Source organism: Ipomoea triloba, chromosome 10 (genome assembly GCF_003576645.1).
Source record: "Ipomoea triloba cultivar NCNSP0323 chromosome 10, ASM357664v1".
In the NCBI taxonomy this organism is placed as follows: domain Eukaryota; kingdom Viridiplantae; phylum Streptophyta; class Magnoliopsida; order Solanales; family Convolvulaceae; genus Ipomoea; species Ipomoea triloba.
In genome coordinates, this window is record NC_044925.1 from 25172922 (window position 1) to 25192407 (window position 19486).

At 32.6% G+C, this 19486-nt stretch overlaps 2 protein-coding genes and 1 non-coding gene across 3 annotated transcripts; 2 read left to right on the top strand and 1 right to left on the bottom strand.

Annotated features, from left to right (window-relative positions):
• Positions 1-4255: 4255 nt before the first annotated feature.
• Positions 4256-4327, top strand: TRNAE-UUC. The gene has a single exon. It is a non-coding gene; the product is annotated as a tRNA-Glu (tRNA).
• Positions 4328-5538: 1211 nt separating this feature from the next.
• LOC116032792 lies at positions 5539-6552 on the top strand. Its single transcript, XM_031275510.1, has one exon. It carries the CDS (start codon positions 5705-5707, stop codon positions 6227-6229), a length of 525 nt encoding a protein of 174 aa, XP_031131370.1. The 5' UTR covers positions 5539-5704; the 3' UTR covers positions 6230-6552.
• A 9734-nt stretch (positions 6553-16286) lies between these two features.
• LOC116031489 (protein LIGHT-DEPENDENT SHORT HYPOCOTYLS 10-like) lies at positions 16287-19161 on the bottom strand. The gene is made up of 2 exons (XM_031273712.1): positions 18485-19161; positions 16287-16610 (listed from the first exon to the last, which is right to left on the bottom strand). Exon 1 carries the CDS (start codon positions 19089-19091, stop codon positions 18516-18518), a length of 576 nt encoding a protein of 191 aa, XP_031129572.1. The 5' UTR covers positions 19092-19161; the 3' UTR covers positions 16287-16610; positions 18485-18515.
• Positions 19162-19486: the final 325 nt, after the last annotated feature.

Below are 19486 nucleotides of genomic sequence, written 5' to 3' on the forward strand. Positions count from 1 at the left end.
ATCCCACTTTCCAACTTTCATTTAAATGACAAATTATATTGTAGATCATAATTCACATTTCGATATAGACAATGAATAAATGTACATTTTAATGTACTAAATTAATCATTATAAATTAATATAACATTTTATAATGCATTGAACAATACATACTTTAAATATAATAAATAATCACAGTATATATTAATCTATAAATGATGAAGATTATATTATCAACAAATTATAATTTTCTCTTTTGTAAATTAATTTCAGGGTTTAATTTGGGCCATAAATGGATTTAGACTGTGACATGTTTTCTTGGCCTAGTTGCTTATTGGTCTAAATATGGTATTTTTAGATTTGGGCTATTCTTGATTTTGGGCTGATTTTAGTTTCACAGTGAATATTGAATCGATTCTGAAATAGAGTCTGAGATGCCACGAGACTCTTTCAGTTTACTAAGCACGAAGAATAAGATTAGTCTCAATAGTCAAATAAAAAAATCCTTAATGTATTACTTGTATATCTTATTAATTTGTTGAATTATATTAAAATATTGTAAAGTGTAAGTCTTACCTTCTTGTGGAATATTTGATACTTTTCTAGTGTAATTTGTTGAAATAATACATCATTTTTTACTAACAAAAATCACTCAATAAAAAAGAAGAAATTAATTTGTTCGTTTGCATAACTCCATCTTTAACAATAGTTCCAATTTTGCTTCTTTGAGAATTACATTTGATCACTTTTTTTTTTGTCTCTTAGTTCAAAATGGATTAAACTATATCCGTTAATTATTATTAGAAAAATGTTTCACTTTTAATTCTAAAATGTATTGTACGTTTTGGTTTCTTTGAGGATTAAAAGGACTTTGTGGGGAATAAAAATAGAATTAATTCTATATTTTATAATGTCAGAGAGAGATTGGGAGATAAACAAAGGGAATTTTCAGATGAAAAAGATGGATAAGCTGAGCAGTGTGGAATGCGACAGGATGAAAAAATAAAATGTCAGAGGTAAAATATCCCTTTTGGTGATTTCAAGGAGATGATTTGGAAGCAATATGGTAAGGGAGGGCTATACACTTTTTTTTTTCTCTCCAATAATGCATGCAATCACACATCATATCCCATGCTCTCATCCATCTAATTTTCTTTTCTTTTTACCATCATCTGCAATTGCAAAATTTGTGGTACGTGAGAGTCCGATATTCTATCATTGAAATGTTGTGCTGATTGTTAAAAAATATAAAGAAATATAATTATATATTAGCTAATAGGTATAATTACTTTTGATGTAGTGATAAGTGTTTAGTCTTATATAATTAAAAAAAAATTGCACGAGCATTAACTTTAATGAAGACAACCTTAAGAAAGATATTTTTGAATAATGTAATGTTTGGACCGGGTTTTCGGTGTGGGAGAACTTGGAAAATCGAAGTCAACGGAAATTATTTTTCGGGTCAAAGGAAAACAATGTTATTTTTGTGAAAAATGAATTCCGCCAAAAGTCATTTTTCGAACCAAGTTTGCGCGAATTTGAAAAATCTCAATCCTCTGTCTTTTCTATCAGAAACCAGAGAGTCCTCTCTCGTTCCCACAGCCGGAAACCACAGAGAAGTCCTCTCTGATTCCCCGACATTTTTTTATAAATAATATTATTTTAATATTATTATAAATACTTTCATAATTTAAATAAAATAATCAAAATATTTAATTATACAATTCTACTCATTTTTCATAAAATAAACCAAACACATCAAGACGGTTTTCCATAATACAACCAAACACATTTTCTGACAAATGATTCATTTTCTAAAAAATATTTTTCAAAATTCATTTTCTGGTTTCCAAACACAGTCTAAAGTGATCAAAACTCAACTAACTTATTCTTTATCATACTTAATTTTTTTTTAAGGTCTAATCAACCACAATCACAATCTAATTACTGCCCCAAGCATGATGAGGCTCCCCTTTGATGTATCTTACCCAAGGGAGTCCCCCCAGGCCAGCTTCTATATCCCTCACATGGTGCCCACTAACTCACTACATCCATTCATGTATGGCCCATCCCCTTCAATTGCTTGCAGCTGCCCAAAGTTAACAGTATCCTGTCACACTCAAAAATAGGATAGTGTCCTATCACAGGACTGCATTTCAAAATCTTATAAATATAATAATATTCCTCCGTTCCATTTTACTTGTCATGTTTACTATTCATTGGTCAAATCAACTCTTTCTTAATTGCTTATTTTCTTTAGTAATTTTTAATTATTTGTAAATTTAATTTTTTTGCGTTTAATAGTACTTTTGATGTAGTTTCTAAATATATAAATTTTATATACTAATATTAAACTTAATATTATAAAAAATTGAATTAAAAATAACTTTAGTCAAGCCTCGTTAACCGAATCAGACAAACAAAATGGGACGATGTAGTAACATATTAACATTGAAGAAACCCTTTTCACACTAGATTATTTAATATTATTTCAACTTTCAATTAATTAAAATACATTTAATGTGAGTCCTAGATACTTGAAGATCTCTAACCTTGACTATAACATATAAGTTAGAATGCAAAGAATTTAGTTAAGTTTGAAGATTATTCACTTTATTTAAAATGACTTAATTCAATTTGTGCTATTTGAATTTATCTTCAAGAACAATTCATAAACGTAAGTCATATTTGTCATATCAAACGCTTACCACCGTATCAAAAGTTATAACCAATAATGAAAACATAATTTTAATTCCTTATACTTGAGTAACAAGTGTCACATTTTGATGACATGATGTGAACTTGACCCTCTAGGTATTAATGAATTTTTTTAATGTCATCAATCAAATGCAATGCCGATAGTATAAAGTTTAATTTTATATATTATTATTGATTTACATACTAAGTATTATTGGAATCCATGATACGATTATTCAATACAATAAAAAAATAATATACATGATTATAGATAGTAGCGGATAACCTGGTCCCAACTGGAGTAGTAGATTTTTCAATATATATATTATTATATCTTGAATTTGAATAACTTTTTCTTTCCCTAAACTTTTTTCTTTTCAAACTCTAGTTCTAGATTTGAAATTATATTGTGTGAAGACCTAAAGAGGAAACTTTTGACAAAGATCAACAAATCCACTGAATTTAACTGAATTTAACTTATATTTGTCTAATCACAATTATGGCATAGCTACCATCCTAAGCACAATTGTCCAAATCAAAATGCAGTACACATCAAATCATTCACACTATGCAATTCTTTTCGATTCATCATTTTATCATTTTATGTGTGTCATGATATCCATTTGAATTCACTAAAACCGGCCTACAAGTACAATGGGTAATCACCTAGGACTCCGAAGAATTCAAAAAGAAAAAGAAAAAGAAGTTGGATTGAAACACCAAATATTGTCCGGTCTCGTCGTAGTACTCTACACCCCAATTTGATAGAATAATGAATTGCAGTGACTCAGCGACCTATTAGGTGAAAGGACTAGTGTCTGGTGCTTACAAAGAACCCGACATATTGGGTTTAATTGTCAAACTCGATGTTGTATTTTTACCCACAATGTATCACTGATCAGAAATGAACTGAAATGTCTATATGAGTACAAAACACCATATCTTGAATATGCAGGTTGCCGGAGTAGAGATTTGGTGGTATGCATCTTGACTATAGAACTTTGGGTAATGATATAAAAGCACATGGCTGGTTTGGGTATGAAATGCATCCATCTTCAATTCTTGAAATGGTGGTCAATAGGACAACCAACTTCATTCATCTCACACTAGTCAAAGCACTCGAGAAACCAAAATCCACTACCAAGAGACAATGGAGACAAGTGAAAGGTAGGGAGAGTGAGTTTCTCCATCACACCCCTCATTTTCCCAATGAAAATCAACACCACATATCTCACATGATCTTGCTTGGGGATTTTGCAAGACACATCACTAAAAATAAAAAACCCTATTCTCAAAAAGAAGAAAGTTTATCTCTTGCATATGCCCCCATTTCCTCTTTTGCTTTCTCTACACTTCCTCCATCAGCTAAATTCCAAACAAACCCTTCCCTTTCTCTCGCATTTATACATAATTCTTTCCGACATAGGACCCTTATTACACTAATACTATATCCTCACCTACTCCAAATAGGGAAGAACTTCATCATTTGTTGACATGTGTCAAGTTTTAGCACCCAAAAATTAGTGAAATATTAATTTTTGGTCAAATAAAATGTATAGTGAAAACATGTTAATAGTCCTCCGTTGTTGTCCAGTGGTTAGGATTTTTGGCTTTCACCCAGGAGACCCGGGTTCAATTCTCGGCAACGGAAGTTTGCCAAGCACCATAATAAGATTAACTCTTTTACTTTAATAGAATATGTTAACAATAATTTTACATGATTGTGACATATTTATTCATTAAGAAGGATTTAATACATTAATATAAGATTTTTACCATTTAATGTTAAAATGATGGGAATTAAATTCATGTATACCAAAATCTAAGTCAAGATCCTCCAAACATTGTGCAAACATATCCAACTCAATCACAATATAGAAAACAACTAAATATTTTGAAGGACAAAGAGAATGGGTGATCAACGAGACCCGGTCGGATTGTAAAGGTCCCACGAATTATAGATCCAAAAGGCAAATTACAGGATGAGGTGCATTAATGTGCAATTATTCATGCCATATATAGATTTCAACCCCACCCTCATTCCATTTACAATTATTTTTTGAAAAACAAAGGGATTTTTTTAAGGCGGATATATATATTAAACTAGACCTTTTAGGGCAGTGGCTCGATGAGTTAAGTCCAGCATCTTACCAGTTACCATCTAAACGTGGCGTTGACTGCAACGCAAGTATAATAAAATAAAATTGCGTATTTGCTACTAACTATAATTTTTAGCGTAGTGGTAAGCATTTGATTGTAACAATTGGCATCACAGTAGGTCGCGCATTCGCTACTAGATATAGTTTTTGGCGTAATGGTAACTCTTCGATATATGATCCTGCCACCTTTTGATATTCAAAAGAGTTCAAGGAGTCGAGTAATTATTCTATTTATCCCAATTGAGTTTGTTGAACAATTGGTTTGGTAATCCCAGAATCGAACTTGGTTTTAGATGATCATCTATGAACAACATAAAGTAATTTTTCCAACCATGAAAAGTGTGCGGCTATGATTTTTTATGTAAATAAAAAATTCTAAAAGTTGTTTAAATAAAACTAAACTTTTAGAGATTTTTTTATTTGGATTAAAGTAGACTAGAGAGGAGGAGAATAATAATAATAATGATAATTCTCCACATGGAATATATAAACGAAAAAACTCAAGCCCTTGAGTTTGTGCCGGTCAGCTATGGGTAACCTAGGCTGATTTACCTCCTTGTGGCTCTTTGCCGGCTAGGGTCACAGGGCGAGGGCTTTACCCACATACTCACATAGTGAGGAGTGGGGTTTACCTCGTTAATAAATAAATAAATAAAAAAATCATCATTTCCACCAAAAATCTATACTAAGTTTGAGATTGATATTCATAGATCGAATTGTACATTTATACCCTCCCCCACGAGGGTTCTTCAATACCCCTCTCCTCTCTCCCCATAGCTTTCTCCTCTCCCATTTCTTCTTCTTCTCAAAACTTCATATGAGATACAGAAAGAAAGCGAAAAGAAAAGAAAAAGAAAAAGAAAAAAACTATGAAAAACGCCCTTAGATGTTGCATAGCTTGCATTCTGCCATGCGGAGTTCTTGACGTGATACGCATAGTGCACACCAACGGCCGAGTGGAGGAGATCACCGGCGACGTCACGGCGGCGGAGATCATGAAAATGCACCCCAAACACGTCCTTAAGAAGCCGTCTTCCCGCTCCGTCGTCGACGGCGACCAAGGCGCGTGCCCCAAGATCGTCGTGGTCCCGCCGGAGGCTCATCTCCAGCGCGGCAAGATTTACTTCCTCATCCCGGTGCTGTCTCCGGCGCCGGAGAAACCCCGCGCGAAATCCTCCTCCGCCAAAAAGAAGCGGTCCTCGTCGCCGGAAGTTGAGCAGAAGCGGCGGAGTAAGCAGAACGCTGCCGCCGCCGGTGTCATCGTCTCCGATCAGTACTTGAGTGAGATTCTGTCGGAGAAGCTTTCCACGGCCCAGAGAGATCGCCGGCGCGGCCGTGTCGGCGTCTGGAGACCTCATCTAGAGAGCATTTCCGAGACTCCAAGTGAATCATAGTCTTTTGGTCCTTTTTTTTTTTTTTTGTTCTTTTTAATCTTCCTTGTTTCATATTCATTTCCCTGGGCTCACACAATTCGAAATCCCTCACCTCAGAGCTCATTCTTCGACCCAACAATATTTGTGAAGATGGTGAATCACAATGACTCAATGGGTCATTAGCTGGAAGCATAGACTGCGAGTGAATCATATTCATTTTCTTGAATATAATTATCCATTAGGGTTCTAAGAAGCTCGATATTCAACATCCTTTATCTTTTCCTTTTTATTCTTGTATATAAGAGAGCATAGATGAAAATAATAATATGTCGAAGTTTATAGTATAATCTTTGAACATTGTACTACTTGGATCTTTGGTTAAAATTGATGTATATAAATTGATCATATTCATAATATAAATAATTACAGTCTTAAACAAAGAGCTAAATGAGTTATTATACATTATATATGTAATTTCGATTTTACCATTTCACCATCTCCTATATCTTGATTAAACCCAAGAATATAATACACTCAATGGACAATGGCTTGGAGTGGCATGGGGAATTGGTCTAATTGTGTAATTGGTTATGGAATTAATAATTTAATTAAGATTTGGTGTTACTGTTGAACGAAAATAAAAAATCAACTTTTGTTGGTCACCCACTGTTAGCTCCATTTGAATTGATAATGTTACTTCTATTCAATATTCATATAAAAACTTTTGATTAATTAATGTGCAACATAATTAGCCGACTCATGAACAATTGTTATACCATGGACCAAGATTTATATTGACAAAAAAAAAACAAAAAAAAAACTCATGCAATCAACATCTGACAAGGGCTCTAGTTCAAAGGAACTATACATATAAAAAGAATACAATAATTAAGATATTTATCATAAGTCATGTTAAATGTAAAATTTTAGTGCAAATAATATTTTTCAAGTTATTTATATCTATCTGTTGGCATTGACGCAATGTCTATATACATATCAAAATTCAATAAAATTGAACACTTTTAAAGCCTAAATTCACAACAAGTGTTTTTAATAATAATGAATTAATAATATAATAATACTAATAATGATTGGTGATGCAAAAGGTCACGAACTAGGCAATGACATTTGTGAAGATAATATATAGTGATTAATTATAGTGATATGATGATAATCATGTCTTAATATTCCTTAGTGGATAAAATGACTATAATCAACAAGATTTTAGATTAGAACATCATGACCTTTTTTCTGGCCTCCAGAAAAGTGAACTCTGGCTTTTTTATTTTTAAAAAATAAAAAAATTATATTATTGGTAAAAGGAAAGATAAAAAATAAAAGTAACTTTGAGGTTGATGGAAAAAAGTGTCCCCACAAAATTGTTTTCAAGCATAGAATAATGCAATTGTAGGTTGCACTAGCGAGTGAGTGGGAAGATGTCTTTTAAGGCATTTTCTTATGTTCTATTCAGACTTCGAGATGACTACAATACAATTATTTTCTGATACCCAAAGCATCCTGGAAAGTTGTTTTCTGATGCGACTTCGACCCTTCCACTGTCTCCAACCTCACTTGTTCGTTCAACCTTTTTTTTTTTTTTTTTTTTTTTTTTTTTTTTTTTTTTTTTTTTTTTTTTTCCCTTTAACAAAAACAACGATTGATTGTAATCCCAAGATTCAACGTTAAATCTAAATCGTAAAATAACAAGTATTTGTATGCTCAATGTGTGTTAGGATCATGCCTTTATAAATGTGCTAAAAGTTATGTTCACACTGCGTCGTCCTTGGAAAGGCCTTGGCGATGGGGTGCGGGGACTGCGAAATCCAGACCGATAGTGAGGAGGTTATTGCCAACTCCATGAATGTCAAATTCTCGGTCAGAAATGGTCAGGATACCATCTTCAATCACCTCAGGAAGAAGATTATTGAAGAGGGAGAGGGCAAGATCATATAGTGTATTGTGAGCAAAATTAGGTGGCGGATGGGCTGGCTAAGCTTGTGTTTTTTGAGGCGACGGATTGGATTGAATTTGACGAGCCCCCAGGTTGTAGAAACTGGGTTGATTATGACCAAATTGGTATTTGTACGCAGCGCTTTGTTTTGTTGGACACTTAGCTGCTGCTTTGTTTTGGTTTTGGGTCCCCCGTTGTGTTTCCAAAAAGTTATGTTAGGAGCAATGGCACAACTTTATTTCGTTATGTTTGCGTAGCAGTTAAGACCATGCTTAGATGACATAATGTTGAACTTGAGTCTCTAAGCCTCTGTTCAGCAATGTGAATATTATAAATTTTGCATAAGGTTGACATAAACATTAAAAGATTTGCTTAATTAAGGAAAACCGACATTATTTATGTATTTTACTAAGGTTTGTGTGGGCTGATGTTGTATGTTGATAAGGTTGAATTTTCGTATAGTGGGTTGTGGATGATCCCATTCCCATTATATATGTTCTGATCCTTATTTGAGTTTCTGAAACTCCCCCACTAATTGGAGGCACAATCATTGGAATCTGTTTGAGTTATTGGATCAAGAATGGATGCCATAAGGAGAGGAATATAATCATATAGAAGCCAGCATTTATCAGTTGAAATTTTCCAAAAGCTAAAAAACACAACCTTCCTTTCCATCCATATAAGAGTTGGAGACCATATATAAGAATTTCCTCAATTGTGACCCCAAGCCTAAGAATGGTAATGATTTTCCCATAACAATTACTCGTTGACTAATCTCGACAAATGGGAGCTTATAAGTTTTATGTCCATAATTTATTGCCTCAAATGAAATATTATGTATCAGACTAATTCAATTATTGTCTCACTTACCGGCTCCAGGAGCACCTGTCAGATCATTTAAATTTGTGACCTGTTCTGATACCAATTGTTAAGATCAAACGCTTATCATTATGCTAAAAGTTATAAGTGATAGCTGCAACTAATGTCGCCTCTGCCGCTGCACCGCTCTCATTTTAATGGCATCAGTCAAATGGAAGCAGAGAGACTAGAAGTGAATACCCGGTTTAGACCGTCGGGAAAGTCAACTCAACAGTTCTTGCTTTTGTTTCAGAAACTGTGATAGGGGAAGCCGCTCTTTTCCCTGTTTCCACTATTGAAGGAAAAAAAAAAAGAAAAAAAGAAAAAGAGGGTCGCCCTAGTATTGATAAAAAGTATATACGTGTTTAAGCACTTCTTTAGGGTATGTAACCTGAAAATTCCATTTTTATTCATATATATGGTTAGGTCCTAGCCATGTTTATTATCTTCACGCGGGGATGCCCCTCATATTGAAATAGCCCGTATATGAATATTACATGCCTTGCCCTTTATTGGAGCATATATATATATATATATATATATATATATATATATATATATATATATTCGATGGTAGTTTGGACGGTCGAGTCCAGCATAACGTGGCTTTAATTGCTACCCAACCATAAAGAAATCTTTTGGTATAGTAGTAAATGATCGATCTTTGACCATTTTTTTGGCAGGGGTTAAGAGGACTGAGTTTAGTATCATGTTATCAAAACGCAATGTTGATTACTACATAAGTATAAAGAAATTGGAGATTGTTGGACGAAGGTTTGGATAGTTGTATACTAGTAAACTGTAAACTACTAAGTAAGTATAAAGAAATAAGAAAAGACATTAATAGATATTGGTAGTTGTCTAATCATACCTAGTGTTGCAAAAATCCTACCTAGGCGCCAGCCAACTGCCTAGCATATCACCTTAATCGGTGGTCTAGGTGGCCGCCTAGGCCGCTTAGGCACTGACTGCCTAGGCATCCTAGGCGCTAACTAGACCGCCTAGGCACTGACTAGGCCGCCTAGTCAGCCTTGTCCTTTTTTTTTTAAATGAGTTATTTTAGTTAAAACAATATCATTTTGAACGAAATAATTCTAAATTGTTCAAACTCTAGATATTTTTTAGGTTAATATTTAATATTTTAATGTTAACTATTAAAGTACTATATAGTTTATAATTATTAGTCTTTGAAAAATTAAAAATACTTAAACAAAATTTAAAAAAAATAAAAACAAATACACGGGCGCCTGCCTAGCGTTTTTTTTTTCAACCATGGTCATATCCAAACAATTATTCCATAGAGAAATGCACCTAAGATCAAATATTTCAAGTCGGCTTCTATCGAAAATTCAAAATTTCTTTTTGATGTTATGATCACATCAAAACATAAAAGTTATGTATTTACTATTAGGAATGACAATGAGTCAGGGTGGGTTGGGGAGGGCTATGATGTAACAAATATTACGGTATATGATCGGGAAAGTAGTCTCGAAGCCTTATGTGTCTAGACTCGGGCGATGGGTGAATATAACTACAACGATCAGTTATGAGATCAGCAAGTCAATACAATGTGGTTAAAAGTGTTTAAAGTGGGGAAAGAATCAAAAAGTCCCTCCTTCTAGCAAATAATGCACCTTTTATGGGCGAGGCCGGGTGGGGTGAGCATTCTGAGCCTTCTGCATGTCTTACACATGTTGAGCGTAGGTTCGGCGATCATATATAATCACCATGCCAAGTGTCCATAAGACAGAAAAGGTGATGGGATGTGATATGATTAATCTTTTGTCTATGGATGAGTGTTTTTTACTTAATCGTGGGGTAAAAGGCTTAGCGACCGGTCACATTACTAAACATCTCAGTCAAGTCCAGTCAGGAACGAGTGTGACATGGGTTGAAGTGGAGTCTACCAAGCACTCGTTTGGATCGAAAACCGTGGTTGGTTCAGACCGATCCCATTAGGATACATCCACATGTATATTGTCTATCAAGTTACATCCTCCACCATCCGACCTACCTTATTATACTTCTTCCACCCACCCCCATTCCCAACTCGCAACAGGTGAATTTTTTTCAAAACTCACCCCGCCCCATCGGGTGTTGGATGGTGTCCATTACAGTTACACATCACTTAGCTTGTTATCTTATTAAAAATTTTAAATACTATTTAAATTACTTACCCATAATAAAATTATAAAATTCACTAGTTATATTAAAACATAAAACAATAGAAATATTCAAATATAATAACTAAATTGTTAACTTTTTAAAAGTAAATTTATTAGTTTAGAAATAAAAATATTAAAAAGTTATAGAAATTAAACTTTTATAATTAACTACATACTAGTACTTATGTTACTATTATATATATAATAACCAATTTAAACCTTATATTTGGAAAAATTGGACGAATCCTATATATCAATTTTTTTTTAAATACAGTGATATTTTCGTAATTATCACCAATTTACTTTGCAAACTTCAATATTAAAATTTGCAATTCTTAGATTTTGTCAAGTTCACATTTAGTATTAACATTTTGCTTAGAGAAATTTCATTTTTGGTCCTATAACTATTGGGGTCTTGTTAATATATTGCAGCTCACGAGTTTCAAAATTGTCAATTTAGTACCTTAACTATTCAATTTTTTTTTTTCAATTTCAGACACTCTAGTCAAATTACCGGCTAAAACTAACCCAAAAATTTAATAGGTAAAATAATGAGTGTATTTTTGTCTTTTTGCTTCTCTTTTCTTTCTTCCCCAATGGGTTCTTCTTCGATGAAGTTCTCCACAAAATTCAACCACTCAGGGGTGTCTACGGTGCAGGAGGAGGGGTTGAATTTTGTGGAGAACCTCATCGGAGAAGAACCCAATGGAGAAGAAAGAAAATAGAAGCAAAAAGACAAAAATCCTCATTATTTTACATATTAAAATCTTTCGATGAGTTTTAGCTGGCAATTTAATCGGAGTGACTGAAATTGAGAAAAATTGAATAGTTAATTAAGATACTAAATTGATAGTTTTGAAATTTGTGGACTGCAATTAATTAATAAGATCCCAATAGTCATAGAGTCAAAAGTGAAATTTTCTCTTTTGTATATTTAGTATTAAAAGATTGCACTTGCAAAAATGCGAAAGTGCATTGCACTTAGAGTTTTAATTTTAGAGTTTATGATTGAGTTTTCAGTTTTATTTCGTTTAGTGGTTCACTTTTTAATACTTAAGGTCTAGCATTTACGATTTAAATTTAAAATTTAGCTTTTTCGTTGATTTTATAAAATTTACTAGGTTTGCAAATGTAGTTGTTAAAAATTGCATATTTAATTAATGAAGTTTACCTTTCAAAAAAAAATTGCATATTTAAGTATTTAAGTTTGGATAGTGAAGTTAATGATAATTACAAAAATGTCACTGCATATTTTTTTTTTTTAAAAATACGATTAGATGCATTGAATTTTTACCGATGTAAGGCTGAGATTAGTTATTATTTCTCTCCTATGGTACTGTTCTCACATGATCCTTAGGTCTGTTGGGATTCTAGGCAAGTTTTGTATATAAAACACGAATCTAACCCGACCTACTGCGGGTTTAATTTATTAAGTAGATCAAGCCCTAGTCCACCACCCTTTGTCACCCAAAAATATTAGAATCATGCGGAGTGAAATCGGGTGGATATTCTCCGGAAGGGGCAGTTGAAATTATCATCCTTATTCACTATTAACTATAACTTTTGTTATAGAGATAAAAACTTGGTTCTGACAATAATTATTCACTCACATAAATATTTGTTGTGACGTATTTTAATACTATAAAAGGGTAAAAGTAGTATTCTTAACTTGATTAAACCCATCAGCCTTTTTTTTTTTTTTTTACATTATTATAGATATAAGAGAGATTATAAAAGCTCTTCTTGAGTTTAATGATTGTATTAAAAGAAAAGGAATTAAAAGAAAAAAAAAAGTTATGGAGTTGTATGTTTTTATTTATCAAATGGTGAATAAAAAAATATAAAGTGACTCAGCGCTTTACCTTTATCAATTTGGGTCGTTGTCTCCGCCTTTTGGTATGTTTTCTTGGAGTCTTTTGTTCATTTTTAATAATTGCATCTATTTTAATTTATTTCTCAAGATTTTTTTTTTAAAAAAAACATTGATAAATAATTCAACTTGAACGAATAATTTATCCATAACATTGTCACGCATTACAAGACGTCACATATCAATAATAATTTTTAACTGTGTAATATTACATTTATTCTAGTTTTTATTCTATAGCTTATATCGATTGGTTCAAAATTTATTATTATTATTATTATTATTATTATTTTATATTTCTACTTCCAATAAAAACATTATATATATATATATATATATATATATATATATATATATATATGGGTAATATTTTTAAAAGTACATTTAGTATTTAATTTTCAACAAATTCTTTGTCATTTTGAAGAAATTAATTAAATCCCTTTACATTTTCATCAAGTTCAATGCATTATATTATAGAATCGTATATGGTCTGAGAGATTCTTCTTTCGACCAGTCAAGATGGAGTTGGTATATGATAGCTAAGCTCCAAATCAATGGGAAGAGAACTTGGAAGATACAACAAAACCAGGATATATTATTGTGATATGATATTGGGCATTAATAATTTATTGTACTTCCATTTTTTAAAAATTTTATTTTAAAATAGAATGGCAAAGTGGCAGTAGTTCAAAATTGTCGCTAGTGCTGCATTCGGTGACGAAATGAAACCAAAATTATATTTATTTTCTTTAATAGGAAAAGTAGAGTATAAAATAAATCCTTATGTTATAGGGATATACTTAATATGTACATTGATTTTTTATTATGTCCGATCACAGGATTGCACTTCTAGACATGCCAGACTAGGAAGTTGGTCATACCGGGATATACAAATGATCCGTGAAGTGCCATTTTAGTTGTTCCATTAACTGAGTTGTAGATAAGCGTTGCATACCATTGCTGGCAAGAGTCCCAGTATGTGCTCCCTTACCCAACACTATAAAAATCGATGAACCCTTCGAAGAAAAGCAGACTTTTGGAATCGATATTATCTAGATACTTTCTGACTTATTATTGAGAGCCTCAACAAATACTCTGTACTAAGAATTCTATATCCAAATAATACCATCTTTTAACTTGATTTATACACTTGGGTTCTTCATATACCTACACGGCTACACTATACAAAATATCATACTAAAAGACAATTGACATTATCATGATCTTATACTATATTTTTTTGGTTCATAATTATTTATTAGATTCCACTTAAGTTATTACTAAATATTAAAGCTAGCATATCCATTCAATGTATAATCTTTATTCTTTAATTCAATATGTAACATTTTGTCAGCAATTGAGACATCTTTGAGCAGACTCAACTCATAAAATTAAAGTTATATAACTAAATAATAATTAAACAATGGTCCTAATTCAATATATATATATGTTTGGTACTATTTTAAAAATTTTGTTCCTATGCTCTTGAAATTGAAATATTATAGATAACCTTGTCATTATTGAACTCGTAAAGTTGTCAGAAATATTAATCTATCACTAACGTGATATTGACATATATCATACTTAATATAATTAACGAATATTGTCATATCAACATCTAAACTTTTAATATTTTTTATGAAATTAATTTTTAATTTTCTAAAATTGTTATACAAGAAGCAAGTAACTCATCAAATCACTTGTAATTATGTTCCTAAATCCTAAAACACCAATATGGCAATATATTGTGACTATTATCAAATATCAACTTTATAACTTTCAAAAACAAAATTGAATAAAATCTTGAATATACTAAAATCTCTCCTCAAAGTTACTTGATTATAATAATGAAATCGTGACATGATCTTGACTGTCTAGGGAAGCTAAATTAAAAAGATTTATTTAATTTTTTATTCTTTAATTAGTTTTCCCTTTTGTGTTGTGACAAAAAGTTGTATTTATATTTTATAGTAGCAGGGTAATCTGGATGTCAGCTTTTGAACACATGGGGAACGGATAACTCAGTCGCCATCAATGTAAAGTTCATTGCAGGCCCAATAATAATACAAACCTCAACTGGTCCACCCCACCCCCTTCAGTCTTCATCCATTAATCAGTCATTTCCATTTGCTTTGCTTGCCAACTTTAATTTTCTTTTAATGGCACTTTAATCTCCAACACACAGAAAGCTTGTGTCTTGTGTGTGTATGTATAATTGTAGTCTATAGATATCTGAATTGTCTGAGAGAAAATTAGGCTTTTGGTTAGTTGCAATTCTTTTATATTAAGTAATCCTTATATATTTCGCTACTAAAATATGTCAACCCCATCATAGTAACATTCTGGACAAGGAGACTAATTAAAGAATTTAGGGTCGACGTGTGTTGCCATTTAATTGATACTAAAATTTATTTTTAGATAAATATGATACAAATGACAATTCCATAGCCTCTTCATAAGCTCACGAATATTGATCCAATATGAAATGTGGGAAATCAAATATAATTTTCTCTTTTTTATTTTGGAAAGAAAAAAAAACTATCTTTATATGTTACGTTGGCGGCACGTTAAGCGACATTTTCAAGCATGATAGGTTTCCCAAGTAACACAAACCAACCTTAGTCCTTAGGTCAATTCAGTCGATCACAACATATAGTTTGGCTGGTACATGCATGTATGTTTGTGTGTGTGTGTATTTCTATATATGTATATATGCATGTATTAATTATAGTGGATCAAACCTAAGATCGTTTGTGTTGATTATGGATAAGAGGATATCCACATCGTTAATTGATATGGCGAGACCAAACTTGTCATTGACTGTTAATTGATATATTGGGCTATCAATAAGATTTGATTCCTTTCAAAACCCAGTCAACATATATAATTAGCCCATATTTCAAAACTGGATTCTACTCCGTATCAAATAGGTTACCCCACCCCCAGCAGGTGAGCCTAAACCAGTGATTAAATCACATACAGAATAAATTCAAGATTGGAAAAAATCTCTAGTCAAGTTATTTGGACAGTTAACACTACAATACCGAGTCTTTTAATTTTAGTCTTAGCATTCATTCTAGGGTTTCCTTTTGTTCTTTCATACATTCACGTTTGATTTTCAGTGAGTTGCGCCTATCTTCTTTTTAAATAAATTTATTTATATTCTCAAAATAAAAAGAAAATTATAATTATTACAAAACAAGCATAAAATCATATTAAATTCGTAGCAAATGGTAATTATTAACCAAGTATATGAATGCTAATATGATGTTTAATTTTACAGTAGCAAGAACTTTGATGCAATTTATACTGGAGAAGAAAATTGTTATTTTTCCATCTCTGGAGAGCAATTTCTTGCAATTCTTTGGAAGGGTATTAATAAATTGCTTGAAATTAAAAAGACTTAATTGTCATGGTATTTTAACTTAAAGTCCAGTACGTCTTGTATTACTAGACAACAAGTTCATTGGCAAAGAGAGAAGCAAGCTATAGTAGGTATTGAAATTGAAATGGGGAATTCATTTTCAGATGGTCTGCAACTCCAACTTGTCAAGAGAGCTCCTGCATGCAATGAGTATAGTGATTAGCTTCCTATAATTTTTTTTTTTTTTTTGTGAAATAATTTATAAAACATTTAATTTAAATATTGCATGGGGCAAAGTGGACATGCATCAAAATGAAGATGAAGAAAAATCTACATGGTTATGTGGCACTACTATTTAGCTTCTTGATCATGTACATTTTTATATTAATTCCAATTATTATTATTTAGAATTTTTGGCATATCATTTCGTAGTTGACAACGCAAAAGGATAACTCCAGCCAAGTTGGTCGGATATTTGTCTTGGTAACTGCAAGGTTCCAAGCAGAAATACAATTTTTATTTTACCATTGGCAAACATTTATGTTATTAGCACCCCCACAATAAGCACACATGTTTACCATGTACTACAATGGTAAAATCTAATAAATTATTCTCCAAGTTATATATAATTATCCCATAAATATACTTCCACACTACAAAAGTGTACTGTAATTAAATAGAACAATAATAATGACTAAGTACTTGTTTTCTTTAGTTTAATGTTTTATTAATTGAAGAATGAGACATTAATGAGGAATTATATATACTATCATAATCTTAGCTACTATATATACCACAAGTCACATAGAGCTGCAGGATGATTATGCAGACTAAGCTATCATATATATACACATATAGCTTTAGGCATCATGCATGATATAAGGTACCTTAATATTTGCAAATTAATTTTTTTTTTGATAATACAGATTTTCTAACTTCATCGGACTATATCCTGAACTCCATGAATTCATCCCCAGAACAACTACTCCATATGTGACAATAATAATAGACATTTTTTATTTCATCATATAGAATAAGTTGATGGGTATAAGTGTTTTTTGTAGGCACATGCATACATGTTTTCCATCTTATATAGGTAACTTAATGGCTAGCTATGAATTGAAGACATTTTGTAGCATAGGCATGCTCCTACACAAAAGAAATAGCCATGTGAAATATATTATATTCTTTGTAACATAAGACTATGAATCTTTATCATCAGACGGCATGAAAGAAAACATAGCTAGCAGCTATACCTATGTATGAAAGAAGAAACTAAACCTTTTTTTCCATCTTTTGTTACCAGGCTTTCTTTGGAACTTCGAATGATGATCATATCTATTTTAGATCAAGATAGTAGGGACTAGTGGTAGAAGAAATAATATAAATATATAAATAAATATATTAAATTTAAATTTAATATAATTCAGAATCTGTGCGTATATATGTATAGATATGCATGCAGAGAATGGTGTTTATATAGCATAGGGTCAGCCATGGGCCGCACAAAATCGTGTCGAATCTTGTAAGGGCCTTCTGGCCCAGAAGGATGTCAATCTATAGTTTCAAATAGGAATTTAATTTCACAAAATAGTAATAATAATAAAACAAAATTGCTGAGTAATTAAGAGAGTTTCTAATTCTGCATGTTATCGATAGCAGATAAAGAAACATCATAAAACAGCACTGTTGGAAGATACTAGTATTTATTGTTCAAGTCACTTCAGAAAAACATATTGAACTTTTTAGTTTGAGCCAACGAGCTTTGAATAATTTAGATTGATTTATTTCTAATCATTTCATTTAATTTGTCAGTGTACTAAGTACACAACCTCAAATAGTAACGACGCGTTTAGTGTAAATTCGGTGTCAGTTTTCTGATGACTTTGTTGCACAAATCTTATACAAGATAAAATCTAGGGTTTTGATTTATGGGTTTAGGGTTTTACCACCTAGATCATGATTGGTGATGAAAGATTTGATGGATTTTACCACAGAATCAATAAAGATAAGACTTTCAAAGAGGGAAGTGTTAAGTTTAAGGTAAGATTTGAATTTTGAACATACTTACCAACCATTCATGGGTACGAGGAAGCAAGTAATTAAGTAGAGTGCTTCAGATTTGTTTGGTGCTGATCATGATGATTAATTCCCTTAATTGGATTTAATCTCTTCTTCTTTTTCTTCTTGTACGGAATTCCCCTCGCCTTGGCCTGACATTCCTTCACCTCCCGGAGATAAACCCGAATCGCTCCGTTCCCGAAGGGATTATTCTCCGGCGATCCGCCGTTTTCCTCGTACGCCGCTCGGAGGCGGCCAATCAAGGCGTCGAGGCTGCCCCACGCTTGCCTGAGAGGGCACGTGCACGGCGCGGGGGGATCGGGTTGTCCGAAAAACACGCAACCGTGCAAGTGAACCTTAGTTTTTCCGAACTGGTCGAGGTATCGGAGGAATTCAAGGACGTGGTTGCAAGTGCACTGGGAAAGCGACACTGGGGGCCTCTGGTTCTTCAAGTACTGTCCGAAGGTGTTCCAGTCGCGGCGCTTCTGGGACTCGTACCTGCTTAGCGCCGGCGATGGCTGGGGATGGTCTCCGGCGCCGGAGGATCGGGAGGATCCCTCGGCGGAGCCCTTTGGACCGTCGATGATGCTCATGATTGTTGACGCAGATGAAAGCATTATTATTTTTTTTTTGGATGTGTTTTAACGAGGGTATATGGTGTGATATGGGTATGTAAAGAATCTCGGTGAAAGAAATTAAAATGGTTTGAGCTTAGTGGAGAGAAAAAATGAAAATCACACACCCTTCAGTCCATTGACGAGACGTGATATGGGTCCCCCCTCTTAATGTACTTTTGTTCCTTAATACGCTCTAATTATTTATATGATTCAGTATAGAGTCCCAATATTATAAATTCAACTCTCACGAAAGTAATTTATCAATTTTATTGATTCAAGCCAGTCAGCTAGAGATAGATAATAATCTAGGTTGGTTTATCTCAATGTTATTCTTTGTTAGTTAGGATCAAAAAGCACTATTTACCGCATGCATACTCTCGAGTAGTGATTTCAAG